This window comes from Hyperolius riggenbachi, unplaced genomic scaffold (assembly GCF_040937935.1).
Source record: "Hyperolius riggenbachi isolate aHypRig1 unplaced genomic scaffold, aHypRig1.pri scaffold_243, whole genome shotgun sequence".
NCBI classification, from domain to species: Eukaryota; Metazoa; Chordata; class Amphibia; order Anura; family Hyperoliidae; genus Hyperolius; species Hyperolius riggenbachi.
The window spans coordinates 90328-116978 of record NW_027152454.1 but is presented as its reverse complement, the minus strand read 5'-3'; the positions used below and the strand labels follow the sequence as shown (position 1 = coordinate 116978).

The 26651-nt window shown below is 45.4% G+C and overlaps 1 protein-coding gene across 1 annotated transcript in view; it reads right to left on the bottom strand.

The window, feature by feature from the left end:
• The window catches only part of LOC137543850 (pancreatic secretory granule membrane major glycoprotein GP2-like), a gene marked incomplete at its 3' end in the record, with an annotated part of 96967 nt that overhangs the window by 35035 nt on the left and 35281 nt on the right, over positions 1-26651 (bottom strand). The window contains exons 3-6 of the mRNA XM_068264921.1: positions 26000-26104; positions 21855-22015; positions 20629-20764; positions 5830-5924 (exon numbers count right to left, since the gene is read on the bottom strand). Coding sequence (XP_068121022.1) covers positions 5830-5924; positions 20629-20764; positions 21855-22015; positions 26000-26104 — 497 coding nt within the window. The remainder of the gene's footprint in view (positions 1-5829; positions 5925-20628; positions 20765-21854; positions 22016-25999; positions 26105-26651) is intronic.

The window sequence follows — 26651 nt, the reverse complement described above, 5'->3', positions numbered from 1 at the left end:
AGACAATAATCGTTATGTGGGAGCAGTCACCAGACAATAATCGTTATGTGGGAGCAGTCACCAGAAAATAATCGCTATGTGGGGGCAGTCACCAGAAAATAATCGTTATGTGGGAGCAGTCACCAGATAATAATCGTTATGTGGGAGCAGTCACCAGACAATAATCGTTATGTGGGAGCAGTCACCAGACAATAATCGTTATGTGGGAGTATTCACCAGACAATAATCGTTATGTGGGAGCATTCACCAGATAATAATGGTTATGTGGGGAGCAGTCACCAGACAATAATCGTTATGTGGGAGCAGTCACCAGACAATAATCGTTATGTGGGAGCAGTCACCAGACAATAATCGTTATGTGGGAGCAGTCACCAGACAATAATCGTTATGTGGGAGCAGTCACCAGAAAATAATCGTTATGTGGGGGCAGTCACCAGAAAATAATCGTTATGTGGGGGCAGTCACCAGACAATAATCGTTATGTGGGAGCAGTCACCAGACAATAATCGTTATGTGGGGGCAGTCACCAGAAAATAATCGTTATGTGGGGGCAGTCACCAGAAAATAATCGTTATGTGGGGGCAGTCACCAGAAAATAATAGTTATGTGGGGGCAGTCACCAGAAAATAATCGTTATGTGGGGACAGTCACCAGAAAATAATCGTTATGTGGGAGCATTCACCAGACAATAATCGTTATGTGGGAGCATTCACCAGATAATAATGATTATGTGGGGAGCAGTCACCAGACAATAATCGTTATGTGGGAGCATTCACCAGACAATAATCGTTATGTGGGAGCATTCACCAGATAATAATGGTTATGTGGGGGCAGTCATCAGAAAATAATCGCTATGTGGGGAGCAGTCACCAGAAAATAATCTTTATGTGGGAGCATTCACCAGATAATAATCGCTATGTGGGGAGCACTAGCAGTCACCAGATAATAATCGTTATGTGGGGAGCAGTCACCAGAAAATAATCGTTATGTGGGAGCATTCACAAGATAATAATCGCTATGTGGGGAGCAGTCACCAGATAATAATCGTTATGTGGGGAGCAGTCACCAGAAAATAATCGTTATGTGGGGGTAGTCACCAGACAATAATCGTTATGTGGGAGCAGTCACCAGACAATAATCGTTATGTGGGAGCATTCAATAGATAATAAACTTGTAAAAAAAAATTCACTCACCTGGCCACTGGCCAGCCTCCCCCGTGCAGCTCCTCCAGCGACAATCCTCCTTCAGCACATCTCCCGTGCTGACAGGAAGAGTGCAGGGCTACGGGAAGATGGCACCCGAAGCCCTGTACTGGAGACACAAATAGTCTCTAGTGCAGGGCTTCGGCAGCCATCTTGCCGTAGCCCTGCTCTGCCTCCGGGAGGTAGTCCCCGCAGCAACTCACAGGCCGCTGACGTCTCTGCTGTGCCAGAGAGATGCACGCTGGCTTTCTAATTAGAGGGGCTGGCGGCGGGCGACATCGGTGACCATGGCAACAGGCACAGAGCGGAGTGGAATGTATACACTCCGCTCCCGGTCCGTCATCCGCAGACAGCCTGGTGGTCAGTACTTTGTGAACTGAGGTGGGGGCGCAGGCAGCGTGACCACAGGGGAGAGAAAGGCGGGCAGCCAAGCAAAACAGTCCTGCTCCTTGCGCCCGCACAGACTGTCATTGACTTCCGCCCCAAGGCTCCAGCCTCGTCGGCCTCTGTGTCGGCACGGCCCTGCTGCGTAATATGTCAGCACTATATAAATACTGGCTGGCTGGATAGTGTAATGGTTAAGGGCTCTGCCTCTGACACGGGCGACCAGGGTTTAAATCTCGGCTCTGCCTGTTCAGTAATCCAGCACCTATTCAGCAGGAGACCTTAGGCAGGTCTCCCTAACACTGCTACTGCCTATAGAGCGCGTCCTAGTGGCTGCAGCTCTGGCGCTTTGAGTCCGCCAGGAGAAAAGCGCTATATAAGTGTTTGTCTTTGTCTTTAAATAATAAAATAATAATAATAATAAAATAAAACAAAACCTATCTATGTGTTAGAATGGCCCAGTCAAAGTCCAGATCTAAATCCAATCGAGAATCTGTGGCAAGATCTGAAAACTGCTGTTCACAAACGCTGTCCATCTAATCTGACTGAGCTGGAGCTGTTTTGCAAAGAAGAATGGGCAAGGATTTCAGTCTCTAGATGTGCAAAGCTGGTAGAGACATACCCTAAAAGACTGGCAGCTGTAATTGCAGCAAAAGGTGGTTCTACAAAGTATTGACTAAGGGGGCCGAATAATTACGCACACCCCACTTTGCAGTTATTGATTTGTAAAAAAATGTTTGGAATCATGTATGATTTTCGTTCCACTTCTCACGTGTACACCACTTTGTATTGGTCTTTCACGTGGAATTCAGATGCAATTGATGCATGTTTGTGGCAGTAATGTGACAAAATGTGGAACACTTAAGGGGGCCAAATACTTTTGCAACCCACTGTATCTCCTCCTACTCCTCTCTGACTCCCCCTCTGAACTGTCCCCCTGGTCTTCATGTCTCTTAGGATCCCACGTAGCATCCGTATCATCATAATCATCATAATCATCCTCCCCAGCTTCACTTGCCTCAGACACCTCATAAACTGCACCAACAGCAGGTACTTAATCATCCTCCTCCTCACACTTTACGTCCATAGTGTCGCCTAACTCAGACATATGAGTTGGTGTAACTTGCTTAGCGCCTTCATCTGGTTGTAACAATAATGTCTGTGAATCAGTTAATTCTCCACCAAATAACTCCTGCGAAGTGTCAAATGCAGCAGATGTGGTGCTTGTAGTAGCGCTGGTGTCTGCGGAAGATGAGGTGTTCTGTGTTAAATAGTCAACCACGTCCTGACAATCTTGGGAGTTTATGGGACGTGCCTTCTTCTGAGCACTGTACTTTGGTTCAGGGCCACACGAAATCCTGTCAGCACGACCTCGAACAGACCTGCCGGGTGGCCTGCCTCTGGGTCTGCCCCTGCCTCAGACTCCACCTGTTTTGTCCATATCAGGGGGGGATGAAGTGAAAGGTATGCACTGACTTGACTAATACAATGTGCAGTCACACAGGTGCAGTGAAAAGTATGCAGTGACTGATATTACAATACAATGTGCAGCTGTCACTCAGGTGCAGTTGACTGGTATGCACGGACTGGTATATTACACAGCATGCGGTCACACAGGTACTGTGAACAATTATGCAATGACTGGTATTACAAATTTGCAGCTGTCACACACACAGGTACTATGAACAGGTGCAGTGACTGGTGGTATATAACACTGCGTGCAGTCAGGTAGGTAGGTGCACTGAACAACAGGTGGGTATGCAGTGATTGGTATTACAAATGTGCACCTGTCACACACACAGGTACCGTGAAGAGGTGCAGTGACACTGCGTGCGGTCACGTAGGTAGGTAGGTGCACTGAACAACAGGTGGGTATGCAGTGATTGGTATTACAAATGTGCAGCTGCCTGTTACACACACAGGTAGTCACTGAATGTGCTGGGCCTGGCAGTGGCACAGTAGGAATTACCAAGGCTGTATATGGAATTACCAAGGCTGTATATGCAACACAAGTGTCTGTGGGACACACACACAAAAAAAAAAACAGATCACAAGAACAACATTAGCTCTCAAAAGAGCTATTGAGGATGAGGAGTGCTTTTTAGCAATAAGATCAGCAAGAAGGAGCAACCTAACAAGCCTAACACAAGAGCCTAACTAAGCTTTCCCTGTCAGCAGCCAGGTTCTCTCCCTTCTCTAATTACTGCAGCCACACGAGTGACTGAAATGGCCGACGGTGCCTGTGTTTTATAAGGGTGGAGGGGGCTCCAGGAGGGAGTGTAGCCTGATTGGCTACCCTGTGCCTGCTGACTGTGATGTAGAAGGTCAGAAGTTGACCCTAATAATGTAATATAGTGGGCGGGTTGAATTCGCATAAAGTTTGCGGTTCACCGCGAACGCAAACCACCGAAGTGTGCTCGAATAAGTTCGCGGTCGAACCATTCGGGCCATCTCTAGTAGGCAGTAGCAGTGTTAGGGAGAGTTGCCCAAGAAATTCCTTACTGTATAGGTGCAGCTTACTGAAGAGGCAGAGCCAAGATTTGAACCCAGGTCGCCTGTGTCAGAGACAAAGCCCTTAACCAGTACACTATTCAGCCACAGCCAATAGCTGATATCAATAAGGTATTCCTTTTATTTAGCAGATCCTGGAGTTCTCCTTTGAAATGGGTCCCTCCGAAATACATCAGTAAGGAGAACATTGTTATTTTAGGTCATAGAAGATGGTCCACTGATACTTTAAGAATTACTAGTTATTTTAATTTGTAATACCAATCACTGCATACCCACCTGTTGGGGCAGCACGGTGGCGTAGTGGTTAGCTCTCTTGCCTTGCAGCGCTGGGTCCCTGGTTCGAATCCCAGCCAGGGCACTATCTGCAAAGAGTTTGTATGTTCTCTCTGTGTCTGCGTGGGTTTCCTCCGGGTACTCCGGTTTCCTCCCACATTCCAAAATCATACGGATAAGTTAATTGGCTCCCCCTAAAAATTGGCCCTAGACTACAGTACTTACACTTCATAATATAGACATATGGCAATGGTAGGGATTAGATTGTGAGCTCCTTTGAGGGACAGTTAGTGACAAGACAATATATATATATATATATATATATATATATACACTGTACAGCGCTGCGTAATATGTCGGCGCTATATAAATACTAAATAATAATAATAATAATTTATATAGTGCTGATATCTTCTGCAGCACTTTACACAGAATATGTAGTCTTGTCACTAACTGTCCCTCAGAGGAGCTCACAATCTAATCCACAACATAGTCATATCTCCATGATAATCTAGGGCCAATTTTTATGCTGGATACACACGGTGCGTTCGTGCACTCGATTTTCCCGTCGATTCCCGTTGATTCCCGTCGATTCGTTTATTTCCAACATGTCCGATTTGGATTTCGATGGATCGTTAGGTCGATTCGCATGCAAAATATGCCGAATCGACCTAACGATCCATCGAAATCCAAATCGGACATGTTGGAAATAAACGAATCGACGGGAATCGATGGGAAAATCGAGTGCACGAACGCACCGTGTGTATCCAGCATTAGGAGGAAGCCAATTTACTTATCTGTATGTGCTTGGGGTGTGGGAGGGAACCGAACTGCCCTGAGGAAACCCACACAGACCCGGGGAGAACATACAAACTCCTTGCGGATAGTGCCCAGGCTGGGATTTGAAACAGGGACCCAGAGCTGCAATGCGAGAGTGCTATTCACTATGCCACCGTGCTGCCCTTGCTATACCAGTTGTAGAGTGGGAACAGGCACGCCTGCAGCCATGTACAGCTGTTCAAAATCCACAGTCGTCACCGCACCGATGGATTGCAATACATGTGCAGGAATCGTCTTTGGAGTCACAAGACACAGCAATGTAGATTCATCAGATTCGCACCATCTAAAAATTCTTTATTAAGTAATGCTCCTTAAAACATGATAAAATAGTGGGTATCTGTGAAGTCGATGACGCACAGGCGTTTCGGGCTGCCTCACAGATACCCACTATTTTATCATGTTTTAAGGAGCATTACTTAATAAAGAATTTTTAGATGATGCGAATCTGATGAATCTACATTGCCATGTACAGCTGTAACATCACAGAATAGCTATTGTAAATAATAAAGCCCCTCAGAAACATTCATTTTACATTATTTTACTCCTAATGAGTGGAAGTGTACTCTATGCAACAGTAATTTGTATGTCAAAGACAATTGTTTTTTTTCCTAAACCTTACCTGTCTTGGATAAATGTATATTGCACTGGGTGAGAGGGATCATTGGTTGGTGTGGCCCAACACTTCTCTAATCTTATAATCAAATGTCCTGGAATCTGAAAAACAAGAAGGACACAAATTTGTGAAAATCAAACATGTATACCTGTAGGGGACTCAACAATGAAGTTACTTCAAATTAGAACACTCAGGTTAGATTAGGTTACTTATGAAATGATTACTGAATCGATTGTGTGAGGTATTGTCCAGTGTTAAAGTGAACCTAAAGTGAGGAAACTTACCTGCAGTGGCGGCTCCAGCTTCAAATTTATGGGGGGCACAAAGGGGGCACTATGGCTGCCTAGTTTATTTGGGGGATTAAAATCGATGTTTGTATGGCGAACTTTAGATTCCTTTTGCCTAGCTCAGGTGATAAAATTAAAGCTAACTAGTTCAGCAATGATAGGAACCGAATGTGAAAATTACAAACAAAACCCTTTTAAGCAGAGTGGATTGTCCAAATGATGGTGCTATTATGGAAGAAAAGTTACCTACAGATTTAGGCCTCTTTTCCATGGGCAGTTGATAGGCAACTCTCACAATTGCTTGCTGCTTCCAGGTAACTGCTCACTGCTGCCTGGTAACAGCTTGCTAAGCACACAGTTCAACTGCCTTTGGAAAAGAGGCCTAACTTGCCTAGTTTGCTGGTCTGCTTTAATCGTTACTTGCTAGCAAGCTGCTCATGAGTGGACAGATCACACACAAATAATTCGGAGCTAGTCTACTTTAGGGGACCCACCATAAATCCCCATAGAGAATTGGAGCTGTGCTGAAACCGGAACAAATTTTCCGCTTTCAGCTCTTTTAAATCCCCACAAGCTATAGATCTTTGGAAAGGTTAGAATCTGCTCTAACGGATGATGCTACTTTCGGTGAGCAAAAGGTGCAACTCACCATGTAGGAAGCGCCGGAACGGCCGCGATCGCGGCTCTGTCGGCCATCTTACTTCTGTGCTGCTCATTTTTCTCCCTTCTCATTGGAGGGATTGTTAGCTGGGGGCGTGTCAGAAACTGCTCTCCCTTCTCCCCGGACAAGACAAACGCAGAACTAGCTACCTGACGGTTTTTTTTTTTTTTCCCTCTGGCACGCCCCCAGCTAACAATCCCTCCAATGAGGAGGGAGAACAATATGAGCCAGCACAGATGTAAGATGGCTGACGGAGCCGCGATTGCGGCCTTTCGGCGCCTCGTTCACGGTGACTTTCAGTTTCTTCTCACCGAAAGTGGCATCATTCGTTAGAGCAGATTCTGAGCTTTCCATACATGTATAACTTGTGGGAGTTTAAAAGAGCTGAAAGCGGAAAATTTGTTCCGTTTTCAGCACAGCTCCAATTCTCTATGGGGATTTACGGTGGGTCCCCTAAAGTAGACTAGCTCCATAATTCTATCCCCGAGTCTGTGTCTCCTGACTCTACAAGCAAGGGGAGGGGAAAAAGGCAGAAGGGAGAGAAACACTGTGTGTGTTATTCCTTATCTTATTGGCTAAGCATTGCTGGAGACTACAGCTTGTATTTTACAGACAGCAAATTTTAAATCAGGATTATCCCGATTCAAAACTTCCTTTGTGTAAAAAACAATCTCTAGCATATTGGCTTATTAAAAAGAAAAATAGTAAGCTTTCAGCTTGTAAGGCTTCCTCAGACTATTCCTGACTATTCCTGTTGACTGACAATGTTAGAACATACAATCAGAAGGAGGTAGAGATTTTTTTTTTGCAAATATAAGTGTCATCCACATTAATTACTAGGAAACTTGCAAGGATTGAGAGGTATTTATAGTAAATAGATAAGACCTTTGATTTACTTAAAGAGGAGCTGTTAGCCATACTATCTCAGAAAAAAACACATATTAGTAGATACATACTTGCTCTACTTACATAACATATGTATTGCACTGTCCACATTTTGATTTCAGTGAGTTTTATATAGCAAATAGAAAGAATTCCATTTCTGTCCATTTCCATTTTGAAATCCCTGTGTCTGAAGCCAATCCTAATGTCATTACCTCCCTTATGCTGGGAATACACCGTTCGATTCTGCCGTGTGCGATTCTCCTCTCGATCGTTTTTGCCGCTCGATTCTGTAGTCGATTTTCTTATTTTCCGCTCGTTTTTCTTATCTTTTTCCATTCACTTCTATCCCAAATCGAGCGGCCAAAGTATTGAAAGGGAGATCGGACATGTCGGAAATTATCTATCCAACCATCTAATCACCTAAAAAACTAACTGTGTATTCCCACCATTACTCTGTTTCCTCTCCTCTTTCTGATTGTGTACGCATTGCCGGCCCTCCTCTCAGTCTTCAGACACTCCCACACAGCGCTGCAGTAAGAAGTGCATCATCACAAATCATTGTGTGACTTTGAAGACCTGGTTTATTTGTATGGATCGGATTTCAGCTGAGTCACTTTCTCAGCTTCTCAGCACAACAAAAATTGGCCAATCTGAGAAGAACAGAGGTGTGGGAGGGGAAAAATAGAGTGAAAGAAACTTCAGCCAATCAGGCTGCATTAGTTAAGTCTGAGGGGAAAAGGGGAGTAAAGTAAATAAGAAAAAAAAAAACAGCAAGCACTGCAACTTCTCTTTTGGGGCAGATCAGTGGCGGCGCCAGGGGGGTGCTTGGGGGTGCTCACGCACAGTGGCGTACCTAGGGCATTTGACACCCGGTGCTGGGTATTATACGACACCCCTTCCCCCCCAAAAAAAAAGAGTAAAGGGGCAAAAAATGGGTGGCGCGGCAAAAAAATGGCCGTGGCCATGACCAGATGAGTGCGGAGCTAACTGTAATTTAACGTGAACCCGGGTGAGAGTGATATGGAGGCTGCCACATTTATTTCCTTTCAAACAATACTAGTTGCCCTGCTGATCTATTTGGTTGCAGTAGCGAAATGAATCACACCAGAAACAAGCATGCTTGTTCAGGGTCTATGATTGAAAGAATTAGAGGCAGAGGACCAGCACGGCAGCCAGGCAACTGATATTGCTTAAAAGGAGATAAATATGGCAGCCTCAATATTATTCTCACCTCGGGTTCCCTTTAAAAGTGCAACGCAAAGACAGTGGACCCAAGTTTTGGTGACCCTTTCCCCAGAAAATTCACATACTTGTGCAGGTTTTCTCAAGAAAATAAACATAATGTGTGCAGATTTGCCCAGAGAATACGTTCAATCATGTCGGCAGATTTGCCCAGAGAATAAGTTCAATCATGTCGGCAGATTTTCCCAGAAAATACATGGAATCATGTCGGCAGATTTGCCCAGAAAATACATGCAATCATGTCGGCAGATTTGCCCAGAAAATACATGGAATCATGTCGGCAGATTTGCCCAGAAAATACATGGAATCATGTCGGCAGATTTGCCCAGAAAATACATGCAATCATGTCAGCAGATTTGCCCAGAAAATACATGCAATCATGTCGGCAGATTTGCCCAGAAAATACATGCAATCATGTCGGCAGATTTGCCCAGAAAATACATGCAATCATGTCGGCAGATTTGCCCAGAAAATACATGCAATCATGCAGCAGATTTGACCAGAAAATACATGCAAACGTGTGGCAGACCAGTCCAGAAAACACTTCAATCGTGTAGCAGACCTGGCCAGAACATAAACGCTACACCTGGCTGCTAATATAAATAAAAAAAAACAACATATACTCACCTGCAGTAGAGCTCCTGTTCCGGCCTCCGTCCGGTGCGCAGCTCCCACGATCCTCTGAAGCCAGCAACTGAAACTCCCAAAGTCTCCAGAGCAGGGCTTCAGACATTTTACTATAGCCCTGCTCTGCTGCTGCGGTGAACTGACACGGCATCTATTAGATGCCGAAAGTCAGTTCACGCTGGGGGGTGCTTGGAGAATTTTAGGGGGTGCTTCAGCACCCAAAGCACCCCCCCGGTGCCGCCACTGCCCCCAGTATAGGTAGCTAGCAGTTGCCCCCAGTATAGGTAGCTAGTTGCCCCCAGTGAAGGTAGTATAGTTGCCCAAATATAGCTAGTATAGTTGCCCCCAGGATAGGCAGCATAGCTGCTGCCCCCAATGTAGGTAGTGTTGCTGCCCCCAGTGTAGCTAGTATAGTGGCCCCCGTACAGCTGCCCTCCAGTATAGGTAGTATAGTGGCCCACAGTTTAGATAGTATAGTTGCCCCCAGTGTAGCCTCCATTGTAGCTGGTATGGTGCCCCCCCCAGTATAGGTAATATAGTGGCCCCCAGTATAGCTAGTATAGTGACCCCCAGGCCCAGTGTAGCTAGTATAGTGGCCCACCGTATAGTGGTCCCAGCATAGCTAGTATAGTGGCCCCAAGTTTAGGTAGTATAGTGGCCCCCAGTTTAGGTAGTATAGTGGCCCCCAGTTTAGGTAGTATAGTGGCCCCAGTTTAGGTAGTATAGTGGCCCCCCATTTAGCTGCCCCCAGTATAGTGGCCCCCAGTTTAGGTAGTATAGTGGCCCCCAGTTTAGCTGCCCCCAGTATAGTAGCCCCCTGTTTAGGTAGTATAGTGGCCCCCGTTTAGCTGCCCCCAGTATAGTGGCCCCAGTTTAGGTAGTATAGTGGCCCCCCGTTTAGCTGCCCCCAGTATAGTGGCCCCAAGTTTAGGTAGTATAGTGGCCCCCCATTTAGCTGCCCCCAGTATAGTGGCCCCCAGTTTAGGTAGTATAGTGGCCCCCAGTTTAGCTGCCCCCAGTATAGTGGCCCCAGTTTAGGTAGTATAGTGGCCCCCCGTTTAGCTGCCCCCAGTATACTGGCCCCAAGTTTAGGTAGTATAGTGGCCCCCAGTTTAGCTGCCCCCAGTATAGTGCCCCCCCCCCCCCCGTGTAGCTAGATGGAGGGGTGACAGCAGGGATAGCGGTGGGGAGGGGGGGACATATCTCCCCCCTCCCTCACCTGGGTGCCCCCAGGATAGGCAGCATAGCTGCTGCCCCCAATGTAGGTAGTGTTGCTGCCTCCAGTGTAGCTAGTATAGTGGCCCCCGTACAGCTGCCCTCCAGTATAGGTAGTATAGTGGCCCACAGTTTAGATAGTATAGTTGCCTCCAGTGTAGCCTCCATTGTAGCTGGTATGGTGCCCCCCCCCCAGTATAGGTAATATAGTGGCCCCCAGTATAGCTAGTATAGTGACCCCCAGGCCCAGTGTAGCTAGTGTAGTGGCCCCCCGTATAGTGGTCCCAGTATAGCTAGTATAGTGGCCCCAAGTTTAGGTAGTATAGTGGCCCCCAGTTTAGGTAGTATAGTGGCCCCCAGTTTAGGTAGTATAGTGGCCCCAGTTTAGGTAGTATAGTGGCCCCCTGTTTAGCTGCCCCCAGTATAGTGGCCCCCAGTTTAGGTAGTATAGTGGCCCCCAGTTTAGCTGCCCCCAGTATAGTGGCCCCCAGTTTAGGTAGTATAGTGGCCCCCGTTTACCTGCCCCCAGTATAGTGGCCCGAGTTTAGGTAGTATAGTGGCCCCCCGTTTAGCTGCCCCCAGTATAGTGGCCCCCAGTTTAGGTAGTATAGTGGCCCCCAGTTTAGTGGCCCCCAGTTTAGGTAGTATAGCGGCCCCCAGTTTAGCTGCCCCCAGTATAGTGCCCCCCCCATGTAGCTAGAAGGAGGGGTGACAGCAGGGATAGCGGTGGGGAGGGGGGGGACATATCTCCCCCCTCCCTCACCTGGGTCCCCTCCTTCTGCCTCTCCCCCCCCCCCCCCCTCCCAACTGTGGGCAGCGGGCAGCAAACAGGGCGAGCAGGCAGGCGCGGAGAATACTCACGTTACTTCCGCGTATCAGCCTGGAACATGCGTCACCGTCACGTGCCTCTACTGCGCCTCCAATGATTGGAGGCGCAGAAGAGGCACGTGACGGCGACGCAGCGTTCCAGGCTGATACGTGGAAGTAACGTGAGTATTCCCCGCGCTCGCCTGCTCGCTGACCACTGCCCCTGGCCCGCTGCCCGCATTTTGAGGGGGGAGAAGAGAGGCAGAAGGAGGGGACCCAGGTGAGGGAGGGGGGGGGATATGTCCCCCCTCCCCGCCGCTATCCCTGCTGTCACCCCTCCTCCTAGCGCTGCTCTTCCCCTCCTGAGTCCGGCATCTATGGGGGGTCGTGGCGACACCCCCTGGCTGTCTGGCACCCAGTGCGCCCCGCCCCCTGCGCCCTGTGGTAGAAACGCCACTGCTCACGCACCCCCTAAATTTGTCCAAGCATCCCCAAAGCACCCCCTGGCGTGAACTGACTTCAGGCGTCTAAGAGACGCCGAGTCAGTTCACAGCGGCAGCCCGAAGCAGCAGAGCAGGGCTACGGTAAGATGGCCGCCCGAAGCCCTGCTCTGCAGACTTGGAGTCTGCAGTGCAGGGCTTCGGGCGGCCATTTTCCCGTAGCCCTGCTCGCCGGGTAATGCAGGCTGCAGGCAGGAAGTCACGTGAAGGAAGAGGATCATGGGAGCTGCGCGCCACAAGGAGGTCGGGAGAGGAGGAGGTCAGAACAGGAGGTCTTCTGACTAGGTGAGTAAATGGTTTTTTCTTTTCTTTTTCAGGTGGTGCTGCTGATTGTGGTCAGAACTGCTGAGCATTGTGCATATTGGGGTCAGAACTGCTGAGCATTGTGCATATTGGGGTCAGAACTGCTGAGCATTGTGCATATTGGGGTCAGAACTGCTGAGCATTGTGCATATTGGGGTCAGAACTGCTGAGCATTGTGCATATTGGGGTCAGAACTGCTGAGCATTGTGCATATTGGGGTCAGAACTGCTGAGCATTGTGCATATTGGGGTCAGAACTGCTGAGCATTGTGCATATTGGGGTCAGAACTGCTGAGCATTGTGCATATTGGGGTCAGAACTGCTGAGCATTGTGCATATTGTGGTCAGATCTGCTGAGGATTGTACATATTGGGGTCATATCTGATAAGGATTGTGCATATTGGGGTCATATCTGATAACGATTGTGCATATTGGGGTGATATCTTATAACGATTGTGCATATTGGGGTCATATCTGATAACGGTTGTGCATAGTGGGGTCATATCTGATAACGGTTTTGCATATTGGGGTCATATCTGATAACGGTTGTGCATATTGGGGTCATATCGGATAACAATTGTACATATTGGGGTCATATCTGATAACGATTGTGCATATTTGGGTCATATCTGATAACGATTGTGCATATTGGCGTCATATCTGATAACGATTGTGCATATTGGGGTAATATCTGATAGCGATTGTGCATATTGGGGTCATATCTGATAACGATTGTTCATATTGGGGTCATTTCTGATAACGGTTGTGCATATTGGGGTTATTGAACATGTTTTTTGTTCAAATCTGCTCACATTACGTGTATTTTCTTGAGAAAACCTGCACAATTATTTGAATTCTCTGGGGAAAGGGTCACCAAAACTTGGGCCCACTGTCTTTGCGTTGCAATTTAAAGGGAACCCGAGGTGAGAATAATATTGAGGCTGCCATATTTATCTCTTTTTAAGCAATACCAGCTGCATGGCTGCCGTGTTGGTCCTCTGCCTCTAATTCCTTCAACCATAGACCCTGAACTAGCATGCAGCAGGTCAGGGGTTTCTGACAATATTGTCAGAACTGACAAGATTAGCTGCATGCTTGTTTCTGGTGTAATTCAGTTCACTACTGCAGCCAAATAGATCAGCAGGGCTGCCAGGCAACTAGAATTGTTTAAAAGTAAATAAATATGGCAGCCACCATATCACTCTCAAGCTGGGTTCACTTTAAATTACATTTAGCCCCGCCCTCATCCGGTCATGATCATGCCCATTTTTTCGCCGCTTGTAGCCACACCCATTTTTTGCAGCGGCGCGCAAATGGGGCAGATGTACCAAATAAGAGCCAGGGGACCTGGTAAATGCTATTCTATTGAGAAGAAAATTAAGAATGATTTTTAATTTTTGGATTTCCTAGTTAGAATCCTTATTATTTGTTAACCATATAAAAATAGAGAATTGATTTTTTATTTTATGCCTAACAGTTACTCTTTAACGCCTACATAGACTCAGGCTGACATGGAGAGTTTTTTACAGCCCGTATCCCGTATTCTGCTGGAGCCTGTAAACCATTAACTGTATGTTATTGAGCAGGAAGGGGGGCACTTGGGGGGGGGGGAGGGGGCACAGTGATTCCCAAAGGGGGCCAGTGCCCAAGCATACCCTAGTGTAGTGCCACCCATGCTTACCTATATAGAGGGAGGGCTCTGGATACCATAGCACCTTTCCAGTCCTCAGTCTGTCCTGTAGTTCCACCTCTGTCCCCCATTGAAGCTACAACCTGTTAAATTGAATACCTCTTCAGCACTCTTCATGCAGCCTTTAGAAGTACTTCTGAAGACGAGTGCATCTGTACTGCGCACACGCAAATTTGCTTTAAAGCAAACCTGAACCGAAAAAAAACTTATGGGATGATTAAAGGACACCTGAAGTGAGAGGAATATGGAGGCTGCCATAATTATTTCCTTTTAAACAAAACCAGTTACCTGGCATCCTGCTGATATTCCATGCATCAGTAGTGACTGAATCAACCAACTGAGGGCTCGTTTCCACTATCGCGAATCTGCATGCGTCCAACGCATGCAGATTCGCACATGTAATGCAAGTGGATGGGCCTGTTTCCACTGTAGCGTTGTTGAGGTGCGTTTTTTTCAGCGGTAAAAAAACGCACAAAAGAGCCAACGAATTCGCCTGCGAGTGGAATGCATGCGAATCGCCGCTAATGTATTTAATAGTAAAAACGCATGCGTTTGTTACATGCGTTTTTACCCGCGATTTCGCGTGCGATTTCGCACCTTTTTCAATTTTATTTTGCCCTGGCAGTGTCATGGTTAATTTCGCATGGCACCCTGCCATGCGAAATCGCACGCGAAATCGCGGGTAAAAACGCATGCGGAAACGCATCCGCATGCGTTTTTACAAGCGTCGGAATGCCGGCGAAATCGCGTCGCAACAGTGGAAACAAGCCCTCAAACAAGCATGCAGCTAATCTAGTCAGACTTCAGTCAGAGCACCTGATCTGCATGCTTGTTTAGGGTCTATGGCTGAAAGCATTAGAGGCAGAGGATCAGCAGGACAGTCAGGCAATCTGCATTGTTTAAAAGGAAATCAATATGTCAGCCTCCATATTCCTCTCACTGTGGTTTAACTGTGGTTTAAACATATGTGTAGTACTAATGGTAAATGGAACTTCAGTAACATAGAAAAAAGTCTCATATTTTTATTTTCAGTTTAAGATCTACATTTTTAAGACTGAATTCTAAACAGCAGCCATAGCAGTGTGATGTAAAAATCGGCTTCATTCAGCTGCTAAACAAATAAAAGTAAGGCCCACTAGCAGCACTTTTCTAAATGCTTGTGATTTGTAAAGCTCTTGCTAATGAAATGCTATGGGGGATTTTTAAAAAATCACATACTTCAAGTGGGATCACACCCATAGCATTACATTAGCAAGAGCTTTTCAAATCACCAGTGCTTACAAACGGCTTAGAAAAGCACTGCTAATAGGTTCCAGACTATTGAACTTTTCAGCATTAAACCAGCATTGTTTCCTCAGCCAGATAAAAGGGTTTTGCCTTTTATTTATTTCAGGACTTCGATTTGACTTTCAGCCCGATTGCCTCTTTTGCATAGATAACAAAACTCATTCTTGAACAGTTGTACAGGAAAACAGAAAGGCACAATTTCTTAGTAGGACTAGTAAAATGTACCTATGTTTATCTCATTATGTCACATGCAGCTTTTGAAATGTTTATTGAATGTTCTACCTTTGGTGAAGGCGTTTTCCATTTCCACTCAGTGTGGCTTGCAGCTTCTGGCACCCTTGTTGACATGGTTCCTCCATCTCCGGCCACCAGAGGTTGCTGTTGGGAGATGGGCTCTCTGTTAGTTTAAATGAGTAGCCCACCTCCTGTCACCTAACAGAGCCTCTGTTGGTGGGCAGGAACAGGGGAGGACTCATATCAACAAGTGATCTTCCATTGCAGAAAGTGTTAGATGCTTGGTTATATAATGCATATTCTCTGACTATAAAGGTAGCCATACACAACACAACCAAATTGTTTGACTTTCCTGTTTTATTTGATAAAATGATCAATTGTATAGAAAGTTTATATATATCATTTATGCCACCTCATAACATTTTGAGTAACTCACCCAGAAGAAGGATGCAGATCAGGAAATGTTGACGGTTTCTAAGTAATTTATCTACAAACAGTCACCAAATGACCACCGTTGGACATAAGCACAATCTTGCCAATTTAATGAAGAATAACTAATTTCAAAGCTCATGGGGAGCTAGTATGGTTGAGGTGACCAAGCAAGAAAATCAATAAGGAACAGTTCTCCAATCACAGTAACGTCTACAACTTGAAGCATTGTAACTGGCCAAATAGTGTGGACGTAACATTACAACAACCTATATGAAGCCTAGAAGTTTGAGAGGATGCTGTCCGCTTAACCACGTTAGTGGAATTTCCCTTTGGACTTTCTCACTTGGTCACCTCAACCATACTAGCATAGTGGTTAGCGCTCTCGCCTTGCAGTGCTGGGTCCCCGGTTCGAATCCCAGCCAGGTCAACATCTGCAAGGAGTTTGTATGTTCTCCCTGTGTCTGCGTGGGTTTCCTCCGGGCACTCTGGTTTCCTCCCACAACCCAAAAACATACAGATAAGTTAATTGGTTAATTGGCTTCCCCCTAACAAATAGACTACAATACATACACTACACGATATAGACATATGACTATGGTAGGGACTAGATTGTGAGCTCCTCTGAGGGACAGTTATTGACAAGACTATATATACTCTGTACAGCGCTGCAGAAGATGTCGGCGCTATATAAATACTAAATAATAATAATGTCCTAAAACACGATAAAAGTAATTGTTTTTATTAAGCACGGTGGCGTAGTGGTGGGCAGCACGGTGGCGTAGTGGTTAGCTCTCTCGCCTTGCAGCGCTGGGTCCCTGGTTCGAATCCCAGCCAGGGCACTATCTGCAAAGAGTTTGTATGTTCTCTCCGTGTCTGCGTGGGTTTCCTCCGGGCACTCCGGTTTCCTCCCACATTCCAAAAACATACAGATAAGTTAATTGGCTCCCCCTCAAAATTGGCCCTAAAACTACAGTACTTACACTACATAATATAGACATATGGCAATGGTAGGGATTAGATTGTGAGCTCCTTTGAGGGACAGTTAGTGACAAGACAATATATATATATACACTGTACAGCGCTGCGTAATATGTCGGCGCTATATAAATACTAAATAATAATAATAATAATAATTAATTTAATGCCAGCTAGGCATTCTAATTCTGGCAAGTGTGCCATAATTTAGGGGCCTCTGTACTTCGCAGCACCTCGGGCATTTTACTACATTTTTAAAACACATCTTCAGGCACAGACCAAAATATATGAATAAATATGGATAAATGTTTTCTTTTTTTTTTTTTCTTTTTTTTGTTAAACTGTACTTCTGCAGTCAGATTATCATATTGAATTCAGTTTTAGGATCATCGGATGTTGCTGATACTGCACAAATTGTTTAATCTGCAGGGCGATGGCACAGACTGAAACCATGCAGCTTATAGCAATGTCAGCCCAGGGGAGCTTGATAAAGCAGGGGTGCTCCCCTGGGAAACATGTTCGCAATAAAGATTTCAAACACATCCTTTACATATAATTGCGGCTCACACCACCTTGCTTTAATAGCTGTTTTTATCTCCTACTACACTCATAGCCGGGGAATCAGGCTCATACCGGCCAAGCGCAGAAAAACATTTACACGCCCACCGCAGCTTGTTCCAAATAACCACCGTGGAATCCCAACCGGATCACCATCCAAGACCGTGAGGATATCCGTGCAAGCCAGGTCCCCGGCATAAGAGGGACACAAGCATGCAGAGCCGGGACAAGGTCCTCCAGCACCCAAGGCTGAGACACCAAAATGTGCACCTCCATCCCTCCCACCCCAGCCGTCACACACTGATTGCTATTAGACTAAGAGGGCCACAGGGCCCACAACCTCCCCAACACCTTAATACCTAGTTATCTGGCTTGCAGTCACTGCCATGTATCCCCTTTTCTTATTTCTTACTGCTTTATACACAATTAGGAATGACAGCTGAATGAATTGTGCGCCCCCTCCTACACTGCGCCCTGAGGCTGGAGCCTCTCCAGCCTATGCCTCGGCCCGGCCCTGCAAGCGTGACAGCTGGCAAACCTATATACCGTAGGTTTCTACAGTCTCGACAACAAGGTGAGACCTTTCTTATAGGGCTTAGAGCCCTCACCTACCAGTATCACAGTGTGCACTTTTTCTCCTTTCTGTCTCCATATCCAGCACTGTTTCACTGTATACAGGTAGCAGCACCTGTGATACAAGGGGACCCGCAGATCGCTCTCTGATAGTAAACTATACTACCAGAACCCACAGATCTACATATCCTTATAGGCTTAATCATGGATTACTTTATAGACCGTTATGTTTTTTTTTTTAAGTTGTGTCTTTCCAGTGTAATTTTAAGGTTTGTAAAATTTATTATAGGCTTCACTTTATTGTGCATTACTGAAAAAATCCTATATTAATAAAGAGAACGAAGGGTTGTCCGCACAATGCTCCTAAAATCAAATACTTTATTCATGGACGTATCCAACAAAGATCAACACACATCACCAGCTGACATGTTTCGGACCTACTTGTCCTTATTCATAGCTAGAGTACCAATAGCACAGAAAGCCTAATATATACCCTCCCCCTGTGGGGTGGGCGGTCCCTGAAAACCAAGCCCAGGAACACACCCCTAGCCCCACACACAGGAGGGGATATTAACAACATAGAATAGCCTAGTAAATATCCACAATCATTCTTTGGCTAAATATTTGAGTTACACAGGAGGCCCAAGTGTTCAAAGTACAAAGTTCCACTCTACCCTAAAATAACAATATACAATTATTAAGAAAGAATAAAAACTAGGAAGTATAAATTGTACAGGTAAAACCACCTGGGAGCAGCGTGTATAGAGGAGCCAAAAACACTATGTCAGCAACGCCAAATCCCAGTGGGAATTCAGACCATTGGGGAGTCTTGTTCCCAGTCTGAAAATCCACAATGCCTCACGGCTCATAAGCCGTTTTGTCATGTCGCCTCCTCTCTGGGCAGGTGAAACCCTCTCCAGACCATGAAAAGAAAAGGAGGACATGTCCCCTTGATGCACCTGGCGAAAATGTTTCGCCACGTTGGAAATATTGGTGCTAAGCCAGCCCGGACCGCAGTAATGTTCCCCTATCCTACCGCGTAGCGGTCTCGTGGTGCATCCCACATACTGTAGGGCACAAGCCCCACAGGTAATGAGATACACCACATTCGACGTCCCGCAGTTGACAAACTGCTTAATGGGAAAACTGCGTCCGTTCTAGGCCGACGTAGCCACCCGAGTTCGAGTATGACCCCTGCAATAGTGACATGTCCTCACTCCACATCTGTATGAGCCCAACAGATCCAGCCAAGTAGATGACCTGGTTCGGGACTCATACAGACTAGGAGACAGAGATTGGGCCAGGGTAGGAGCCCGCCTACTAGCAAAATATACCCCCTGTTGTAGGACACTGCGCAAATCCTCATCCCCCTCCAGAGATATTTCTTGAGGATAGACACAATCTTATCAAATTCAACACTGTAGGTTGTTACAAAGGTTGGTTTACAGGCCTTTGAATTAGCGTCTGTGTCCCCTGTCTTTTTAAGCAAAAGGTCCCTGTTTTTAGAGTTGGCCCTGATTTTTGCCCTGTTGATCATCCAGTCGGGGTACCCTCTCTCCTTTAACCTTCCTCCTACTTTTTCGAACGCCTCCCTGAGCCAAGCCTTTTTCGAGTAATTACGGCGGGCCCTGGTAAATTCTCCTACGGGAACCCCCCGTATGGTGTGTTTCGGATGGCAGCTAGTGGCTCGAAGGGTAGTGTTCCCACTGCACAGCTTTCTGTAGGTCCTTGAGTGTACCCTCCCCTCATTGGAGTCACCGACCAGAGTTACATCCAAATAGTCAATAGAGCCCACTCCCCAACTAAAGGTGAACTGTAAACTGAAGGTGTTGATGTTCAACTCACTCATAAATAAGGGGATGTCCTCAGGTCTTCCCCCCCATACCAGGAGAAGGTCGTCAATGTACCTCCCGTACCACGCAACATCCCCCAGATAACGGCTCCCACCCCCACTTACTTTTACCTGTACAATTTATACTTCCTAGTTTTTATTCTTTCTTAATAATTGTATATTGTTATTTTAGGGTAGATTGGAACTTTGTACTTTGCACACTTGGGCCTCCTGTGTAACTCAAATATTTAGCCAAAGAATGATTGTGGATATTTACTAGGCTATTCTATGTTGTTAATATCCCCTCCTGTGTGTGGGGCTAGGGGTGTGTTCCTGGGCTTGGTTTTCAGGGACCGCCCACCCCACCGGTGGAGGGTATATATTAGGCTTTCTGTGCTATTGGTACTCTAGCTATGAATAAGGACCAGTAGGTCCGAAACATGTCAGCTGGTGATGTGTGTTGATCTTTGTTGGATACGTCCATGAATAAAGTATTGGATTTTAGGAGCATTGTGCGGACAACCCTTCGTTCTCAAGTGTACCTTTTGGATTGGCTGTCCTGGTCCCGCACTGCCCCTCGTGGAGTGAGCGGTTTTCTACTTTCTTCCTCTATTAATAAAGAGACTTGCTGCAAAAAAGCATCATCATGTATAGTAGCTACATCTATAGCATGTAGATATATAGCACATATGATCATACCATATAAACTCTTACGAATATGTTGTCATCAAGCTTAAGAAATGGCACTGTGGTCCACATGTCCTGAAAAGCTTCATCTTTGTACAGCATCATGGACACAGAAAAATTCCCATCTTCTGTAGATAGCGTTATGGTTCTGCAAAATAAAACATTAACTAACTTGTTAGAATGAATGGCAATGCAAATAGTTCAATGTAAGTGCATTAATGTTCTTAACTTAGTTTTATCCTTCTTGGGCGCCTCTTCAAACCTCTTTTGCAAGATTAATGCAACCCTCCTTAATGCTATGTACACATTTTGGATTACTCCCACCCTAAACCAGCACTGGGGCAGCTACTGTAGGTAAATGTCTAATTTAAAAGTAGAAGGGAGAGATTTTGGAAGCAGCACCACAAGTTGGTGGAGATGTGTGGGTGGTTACCGGGTAACGTGTTGCTGATGGTGTGCTCTGGGCCGAATGTGAGTGAGACAAAGGCGGTCCAAAATAGAAGAAAGTGGTCCAGCACTACCAACAGTGGCTTGTGATTTTATTCAGTAAGCTGACATGTACTCTTTTGGCTGGGCTGGGTTCTTTTGAGGGGGATCGGTGCTGTTGTGGCAGTGTGGCCAGGTGATGGTACCTGACGGTCATTTCGCACCGTAAGGCACTTCTGCAGAGACTGTGGAGAAAGCACTTGAAACAGCCATTAATCAAACACCTCACCCCACTGCCACAACAGTACCGATCCCCCTCAGAAGAACCCTGTATGAGACTTCACAGTGTACATGCATGTAAGCAGATGTTAGCTTGCTGAATAAAATCACAAGCCAATTGTAGTAGTGCCAGACACCTTTCTTCTATTTTGGCTAATTTACAGCTTTTCACTTATCTGCATTATAAATAAAAGCTTTATGTATGTCTTGTTTGAAGCCGTCCTTGAAGACAAACATAAAATGCTGCAATTTATTCCTTTTATGTATTCTATAAAATAGCATTCAGAGTATTTTTCTATTCAGCTAGTATTAATACAAAAATCTGTCATTTTCGCACATTTAAAGGACCACTTAACAACATAATAAAAGCAGCCCAGCCAAAGGAGTAATTAGCAGGCTCAGTGGGATGGGCTTATTCTGTTACTTGACTCTGCATCATCATGGGGGCAAGGACTGATACATTTGAACAAATTACAGCCAGCGCTCAGGAAGTCTGAAGTGTTATTCCCTACAATAATAAAGCATACACTGACCTTATATCCACACTGATCCTGCTTTCACCATTTGGCTGCTGTACCATGTAGTTAACTGGGTATCGACAGGCAAAAGTAATATTGATATAGGACCTTGTAACCACATCAGAGGTATTGCTGTGTATAGTGTTAATAAACACAATGTGGGAGTCATCTGATGTCTGAAAAAAAAAGACAATAAAAATGGTAAAATACACAATGCATGTAAGCAGGGGCGTAGCAATAGGGGTTGCAGAGGTAGCGACCGCATCGGGGTCCTTGGGCCAGAGGGGCCCCATATGGCCCTCTCTCAACGGCTGTATTTGCTCTTTATTGGTCCTGTGCTGGTAATAATCACTTCTATAGATACTTTGAATAGAAGTAATCATTAATAAACTGTTCCCCATCCCCTTCTTGCACCTCTGACACTGTGGTTGTCCTTGACAGGTTTTGGTGCGCTGTATCAATTGTTATGCATAGAGTCCTGGGGGGCCCAATGTAAAGCTTGCACCGGGCCCACAGCTGCTTAGCTACGCCACTGCATGTAAGAGACTGGATTTATAGCTGGATTAAAATGAGGTATTGCTAAAACATACAAAAGGTGATCCTGTTACATTTTTGCCCCACTATTGGCACAAAAAGGCCCAAGGAAACAGGAAATCTGCCTTTAAAACACATTATCTAAAGTGCAATTAATAAATTGATTTTTTTTCTGTCTCTGTCTGTGGTATGTACCCCTATAATGGGAGGAAAGTGGTCTTTGACATTCCATCTGAAACTTTATTTGAACCTCTAATTCCTTTAAGGGCAATTCCTTATCCGTCCATGCTCACTATATACTTTGTAGGTTTTTTTTTTCAATATTAACATAATCACCGTTTTTTTATCTGTAGACTGCAAGATCCTAGAAGATTTCTTATAGCTGAGTAAGGAGAGGGCCATATTTACCCATTTCCAGCATAGTGGCTGTCTGTGTAACAACCAGGGTTTGTGTATCCTTTCATCATTCCTATTCTGCATTTCCACTGTTCAGACATATCATTGGGTCTTGGTTGTCTCTTCTGTTTTTGAAGTCCTTGTTATTCCTTCCATAGCTCTCATTATTGTATTCTAAGAAGGTAATAATGTAACTTGCTGTATTTTTTTAGTACTCTTTAAAATTCTTTAGATTTAAAAAGGGACTGTAACCAAGGATTGAACTTCATTTCAGCCAGTAGCTGATACCCCTTTTCCATGAGAAATCTTTACCTTTTCTCGAAAAGATCATCACAGAGGGTTTGTATTGCTGATATTGTGGTGAACTCCTCCCACAGTCATGTCTGGAACTTAGCCTTATTGCACTGTGGCAAATAACAGCTGTTTCCAACTGCAAAGCCCTCTGTGCATACGTATATCAATAAAAAAAAATGACCTTCTCACTTTGCAATGTATTGATTTATTTGTTTCCCCTTTTCGATAAAGTTCCTCTTTCAATTAAACTAAGGGCTAATTTACAAGGATGGCTGACCCAAATGGTTTAATCACTTATCTAACAGTGGATGGGGGAGGGTTGGGGTCAAGTTTGGTTGATGTGTAATACAAGTGAGTGTCAACATTTGTAGTTAGTTTCGGTATTTACGTATTATCCTGTATGGAAAGTTTGGCAGCTTTTTGTTAAAGTTCTGTTTGCTTGCCAAGGGAGATCTGACCATTTGGAAAGCTGAAAGTCCCAGTTTTCTGTTGCACCGGGTCCCGAGTTAGTATGATGCTCAGTTCCCAAGTTATGGGGTTTTGAAGAAGGGTGTCCCCTGAACTTGGCTACAGAAAGTGCAATTACAGAAGTACGGGACGAACCCGACATGATGATAAGCAGCACACCCGGTAGGTCTTATTCTTTCTTTGCAGTATAAATCTGTGTCTTCAAAACTTATGACAAGTTACCTGGGTCTCTCATTACAGATGAAGGAGCAGGAGAAGCTATGCACCCTCCTCTCCTCTCTTTCTTATGGCCCATACTCACGAGGGACTTTTGTCGCCTCAACACGCGGCGCGCGCGTGTTGCGGCGACAGGTCGCCCGTGAGTATGGGCCGTCGCACACGCGCGCACCCCGAACTGTCGCCCGCCGCTCATGTCGCCATGCGATTGAAAGTTTCAATCGCATGGCGACAGTCGCCGCCGCACCTCCCCCGCAACTGTCGCTAGTCCGCGTGAGTACGCGGACTAGCGACAGCAACCTCCATTGTATCAAATGGAGCTTCCGGCGGGGGGAGGAGGAACGTCGGCGACAGCTTCCGCCTCGCCGCTGGTCCCTCTTCCGCGTGTGTACGCGGAGGGACCTGGCGAGAAGCTGTCGCCGGCCTGTCGCCCACACGCTCACGTGTGCTGGCGACAGGCAATATTTGCAGCCCGTGAGTACGGGCCTTTACTGGCATGGGCAGGAGACTCAATTTCACTGTGCTCTCTGCAGCAAAGTGCAGGGGACACCCGGCCCCGACTTTCAGCTTTCCAAAAATGGTTAGATCTGGCTAGGGGATCAAACAGAACTTTAACAAAAAGCTGCCAAACTTTCCAGACGGGATAATACGCAAGAACTTTTGTTTATTTATGATATCATACAGTCAGTCTGTTTATCTCACACTTGTTTCAAAAGCAAATGCTGGCTGGACCACAGTGGAAATGATTGGTGCCTTCAGACATTAGATAAGGTTTATACATAAAGAGACTCAGAGATGAGTCTCAGTGCAGCTTTTTACTTACCCGGGGCTTCCTCCAGCCCCATAAGCATGCATGTGTCCCTCTGCGTCCTCCTCAGCGCCACCGTTCTCCCGCAGTCAACCCCCCGGTAAGCGGCTTCAGCCGGGGCCTTCTGCGCTTGGGCAGAAGGTCCGCCAGCATTGACGTCACTGAGCCACTTACCGGGGCTCACCATGGCTGAATGGGACATCGTAGGAGGACGGCGAGGGACACAGACATCCTTATGGGGCTGGAACAAGCCCCGGGTGAGTAAAAAAACTGTAGTGAGACTCATCTCTGAGTCTATTTAAGCTATGTACACTCGCTCGACCAGTGACGTTATAAAATGAGTGATCCCCAGGCCCGAGCGGTTTGGGATGAACGACGCTGGAGTACATTGGAATGTTTGAATTCAACCATGGTCTACCTATCAAATCATTAGAGGAAGCGCTAAACTGAGGAACCGGAAATGTGTAAATAGCCACATGTGAGTAGTTTGAATGTAGTGATCATTTGTTATTGTTAAATACGAACAACTAACACCGATTATCTGCCAGGATGGATTGGTCTACAGATAATAATCAATGTCTTTTACTGCTGATGGAAAACTTTTTGTGAATGATTCTTGTCTGACCGTCATTCCTCATGACAGCAGTCGAGCATGCGTATGGAGCTTTAGTGCGTGCCAAAAAATAAACTTGGAAACAAATGTTCACATAACTATGGCATTGTCCAGTCTAAGCAGAGAGCTGAGCTATTAGCTTGGGATAGACAAAGGACCTCTAGAACTTACACTTGTCCTGAATACAGGAAACAAATCAAAAGTCACCCTGTACTGCAAAAGAATCTGAAGTTGGGGAAACTGTGGAATGCTACCTTTGTGTTTCTGACTGTGACTCTCTCCCAATGAAGAAGAGATTTTCTGTACATATTGTATGTATCCCAAGTTCCTGCTGTAACAACGTGCATATACTGTGAGGCTTTCATGTGTCCACTTCAGCTCAGTACAATACAATACAACACAATAACATTTGTAAAGCGCTTTTCTCCCATAGGACTCAAAGTCATACACATAGTTGTGTCTCAGATCAATACAGGATTGCAGGTTGGACTGTGTTACAGAGGAAAGTCAGCTCAGTAGACAGCCAATCACACACTAACTCTGCTCTAGAGGACTGTAAACACCCAGATCATAAGGTAATTATGGAATTTCACATTTGTGCATGTCACAGTTACTGCAATGTTGAGAACCATTGTATGTAATACTTACCTGCTTGGATGTGCATTAATCGGTCAAGAGCCATAGCATTGTTCATGCTTGAAGCTGCCTGCAAGCACCATGGGAGCACTGATTTCAACTGTCCATCAATAGAATTAAATCAATCATATAGACAATACATTATTTTATTGGGATACTAGTTACCCATTTCCACTTAACAGTATGTAGTATTACCATTATTGTTCCACAGTCTGTGAAATTGGTCTGGATGCTGAAAACATAAGAATCGTCTATTTCTCTTCCTCGACATTCTGGATCATTGAGATGCAAATCAGAAATCTGAAATAGTTTTTAAAAAGTACATGTTAAATTGTGAGGAACATGTTCTATCAGAAATACCAGAAATAAGTTCATCATATAAAAAATAATTAGTGTGTATCTCTGCAACATTAAGGTTAAGATATGTTGGCCCTTATTCAATTCATTTTTTCTGCTAAGTTTTCTCCTAGAAGATAGTTTTTGATCTTCTGTTTAAAAAAACTATTCAGGACTTTGCAATTGAAGAATTACCAAAAAGTAGGTGAAAAAGTACTGTCAAAGTACTGTGGGTCAGTTCACACTTGAGCGGATGCAAAATGGGCATGGTAAGGGATTCCATCCTTTTTCCATCTGCTTGCATAATCAGTACAGCCCTCTCTGTGTAAACCTATTCAGCCCTCCGCTTTCATCGTGATCGCTACTCACATGTCCAACCACCGATCACCACTGTTTGGTCCCCGGTACACAGTCCAGAGGCTGGTAGGGGCATGGAATTCTCCATTGCACACAATAGACCAATTCTCCCCTGCAACAAGGAGAATTTTCATTGGTCCACCATGAACCAATG